Raw genomic sequence first — 3,280 nt, forward strand, 5'->3', positions numbered from 1 at the left:
CAAATCTATACAAATCATAACTTAACTAACTTATATTGTATTATACATGTATTCTAACATATATTATGTAATCTTGGGATACCATAGACACGCATACAATGTTTTGACATATCATATCGACCCATCTATATATATTATTTGGGAACAACCATAGACACTCTATATGCGGTAATGATCAAGTTAGCTATACAGGGTTGAGGTTGATTCCAAAATAATATATATACTTTAAGTTGTGATCGAGTCTGAGACTTGTATGCACTGGGTCGTGGATTGATTTGAGATAATATATATTGATTTATTTCTGTACTACTAACTGTGGACAATTATTTGTGGACTACAAACATTGAACTATCAACTTAACAAACTTAAATCATTAAAACATAATAAAATATGGTATAATTATATTTCGATCATACTTTGATATATATATATATATATATATATATATATATATATATATATATATATATATATATACATACATATTTGTTATAGGTTCGTGAATCGACCAGTGGCCAAGTGTTATTTTTCGATGAAGTGATAACCTGTGAAAGTGAGTTATAGTCCCATTTTTACTATCTAATATTTTGGGATGAGAATACATGCAGTTTTGTAAATGTTTTACAAAATAGACACAAGTACTTGAAATTACATTCTATGTTGGATTATGAATACCGAATATCACTCTTTTAGCTTGGTAACCTAAGAATTAGGGAACAGACACCCTAATTGATGTGAATCCTAAAGGTAGATCTACGGGCACTAACTCCCCCCATACTGGAAAATGGTATGCTTTAGTACTTTGAGTTATTAATACAGATGGATTTCTGTTTTGGGGATATTCTATATGCATTTTGTTAATGTCGGTTACCAGGTGTTCAACATATGAATGATTTTTATGCAGTTCGCATGTTATAGAAAATGGAAATGGAAATCTTGTGGTCTATTATTACGATTTGATAAATATATAGGTTAAACCTATAACTCACCAACATTTTTGTTGACTTTTAAGCATGTTTATTCTCAGGTGATTATTAAAAGCTTCCGCTATTGAATGCTAATTTAAGGACAAGAATTGGAGTCAGCATACTTGTAATATATTATTTAAAAACTGCATTCGGAGATTTAAATCGATGTGTAATATTGTTGTAAACCAATATGTAATATTTGTGTGTAAAACGTTATCTTTTAGATTATCATTACTTGATAATCTACGTTATGGTTCTTGAACCTTTATTGATAAAATAAAGGTTATGGTTTGTTTTTAAATAAAACGAATGCAGTCTTTGAAAAAACGTCTCATATAGAGGTCAAACCTCGCAACGAAATCAATTAATATGAAACGTTTATAATCGATATGAACTGGACATTTCAATATAAGGCATTTGCGTGCATATGTAGAGTCTCAGATTGTAGCACAACAAGTTAATGGAGCATTTGAAGCAAAGGATATATCAATGAAAAGATATTTGCAATTGGTTGAAAAGATTTCAAAAAAATTTAAAACTTTGGAAGTTGTGCAAATATCAAGAAATAAGAATAAAAAGGCAGATGTTCCGAGTAAATTAGCAACACTAACATTTGAACACTTGCATAAGAAAGTTTTAGTGGAAGTTTTGCAGGATAAATCAATTGATGAAAAAGTGGTAGTAGCAACAGTTGAAGAAGGAGGACCGTGTTGGATGACTCCCTATGTGAAGTATTTGCAGGACAGAACACTGTCAGCTGATGTCACAGAGGCAAGACAGATAAAGGTAAGTGCTCCGCTTTACGTCTTGGAAAATGGTGTGCTTTATAGAAAATCTTTCAATGGTCCAAATTTGAGGTGTTTAGCACCACGGCAAGCAATAGATGTGATGAAAGAGATGCATGATGGTTTGTGTGTACAACATTATGGTTATAGAATTGTTGTAGGGTGGATAATGCGACAAGGGTATTATTGGCAAACAATTTACAGAGATACAACAGAGATAATCAAAGCATATGATGCCTGTCAGTGGGACGGAGTCGTACAACGTTTACCCAAATATTATTTAATCTTAGTATCATCCGCATGGCCATTTTGTAAGTGGGCAATTGACATAGTAGGGCCATTTCCAAGAAGTGTTGGAAATGCAAAGTTCTTGGTGGTTGCAATTGATTTTTTTCAGTAAGTGGGTTGAAGCAAAGGTGTTAGCACGAATAACGGGTGAAAAAATAAAGAAGTTTATATGGAATGATATTGTGTGTAGATATGGTTTTCCAAATGAAGTTGTAAGTGATACTGGTAAGCAGTTTGCAGATAATCCGTTCAGAAGTTGGTGTGAGGAATTAGACATCAAACAAACATTTACATCTGTTGCTCACCGACAAACCAATGGCCAAGTTGAGGTAACAAGTAAGGAAATTGTAGCTGGCATAAAGGCTAGATTGGGTTTAAGTCAGACTAAATGGGTAGATGAAGTACTATATGTTTTGTGGGCTCATCGTACAACGCCAAAATGGAGCACGGGTGAAACACCGTTCAGCTTGGTATATGGCATTGAGGCAATAATACCAGCTGAGTTTCGTGTTCCGACACAAAGAGTTTTGGCATTTGATATAGAAAATAATTCATCTATCTTGCGTGAAAACTTGAATTTATTGGAAGAGGCGAATCATGGCCGCCATCCGTCAAGCAGATGCTGTCACAACCCGAACTTTTCTGACCAGGTTGTTTAATCTAACTTTCATGACTTAGAATTTTCAACTTGACTAGTAGTTTTGATAAATTATATCTTGGTTTGTTTTTAGGATTAGTAAGACTCTAAGGTTACAATTAAGTCTTGTTTAATCAAGAGTTGTCATGCACATTTGTATAATATCTTGAAACCTTAACTTATCACCATAAACCTTGGACTTTTGTAAATCTATACCCTTATATAATAACTTAATAAGTAAACTTATTAATCAAATACTCAAACTTATAACTAATTCACTTGGACATTAAATCATAAGTTAAGACTTTTGATGTCACTACAAAGATACGGCCAAAATGGACGGTTTTATTTGTGCGGTGTTGTTAGGCCGCAGGATGTCCGATTCAGTTGATCAAGGTGGCAAACAGTGGTTTTTTATTTATATTATGCGGGGCCTAAACATACTTTTACTTTCTAAGGTGGAGAAGGTGTAAGTTAACCTAGTGTAGAATTTTTGAATAGATTAACGAATTGAAAATCAAGTGGATGATTGTCTTTTATTTAAATTACCTACATAAGGATAGTAGTTGGTTTAAGGTAAAAGTCCTAAGTGTGGAAAGGTA

General features: G+C 33.0%; 1 protein-coding gene across 1 annotated transcript; it reads left to right on the forward strand.

The window, feature by feature from the left end:
• Nucleotides 1-1,457: 1,457 nt before the first annotated feature.
• LOC139854399 (uncharacterized) lies at nucleotides 1,458-2,700 on the forward strand. The gene is made up of 2 exons (XM_071843704.1): nucleotides 1,458-2,149; nucleotides 2,232-2,700. The coding sequence occupies exons 1-2, from the start codon at nucleotides 1,458-1,460 to the stop codon at nucleotides 2,698-2,700; spliced, it is 1,161 nt and encodes a 386-aa protein (XP_071699805.1).
• The last annotated feature ends 580 nt before the right edge of the window (nucleotides 2,701-3,280 follow it).

This window comes from Rutidosis leptorrhynchoides, chromosome 6, assembly GCF_046630445.1.
Source record: "Rutidosis leptorrhynchoides isolate AG116_Rl617_1_P2 chromosome 6, CSIRO_AGI_Rlap_v1, whole genome shotgun sequence".
NCBI lineage: Eukaryota > Viridiplantae > Streptophyta > Magnoliopsida > Asterales > Asteraceae > Rutidosis > Rutidosis leptorrhynchoides.

Coding starts and splice junctions, on each gene's coding strand:
- LOC139854399 (XM_071843704.1), top strand. CDS start 1,458: ATGAAAAGATATTTGCAATTGGTTGAAAAGATTTCAAAAAAATTTAAA. Junction 2,150..2,231: donor GTTGCAATTGATTTTTTTCA/GTAAGTGGGTTG, acceptor TATTGTGTGTAG/ATATGGTTTTCCAAATGAAG.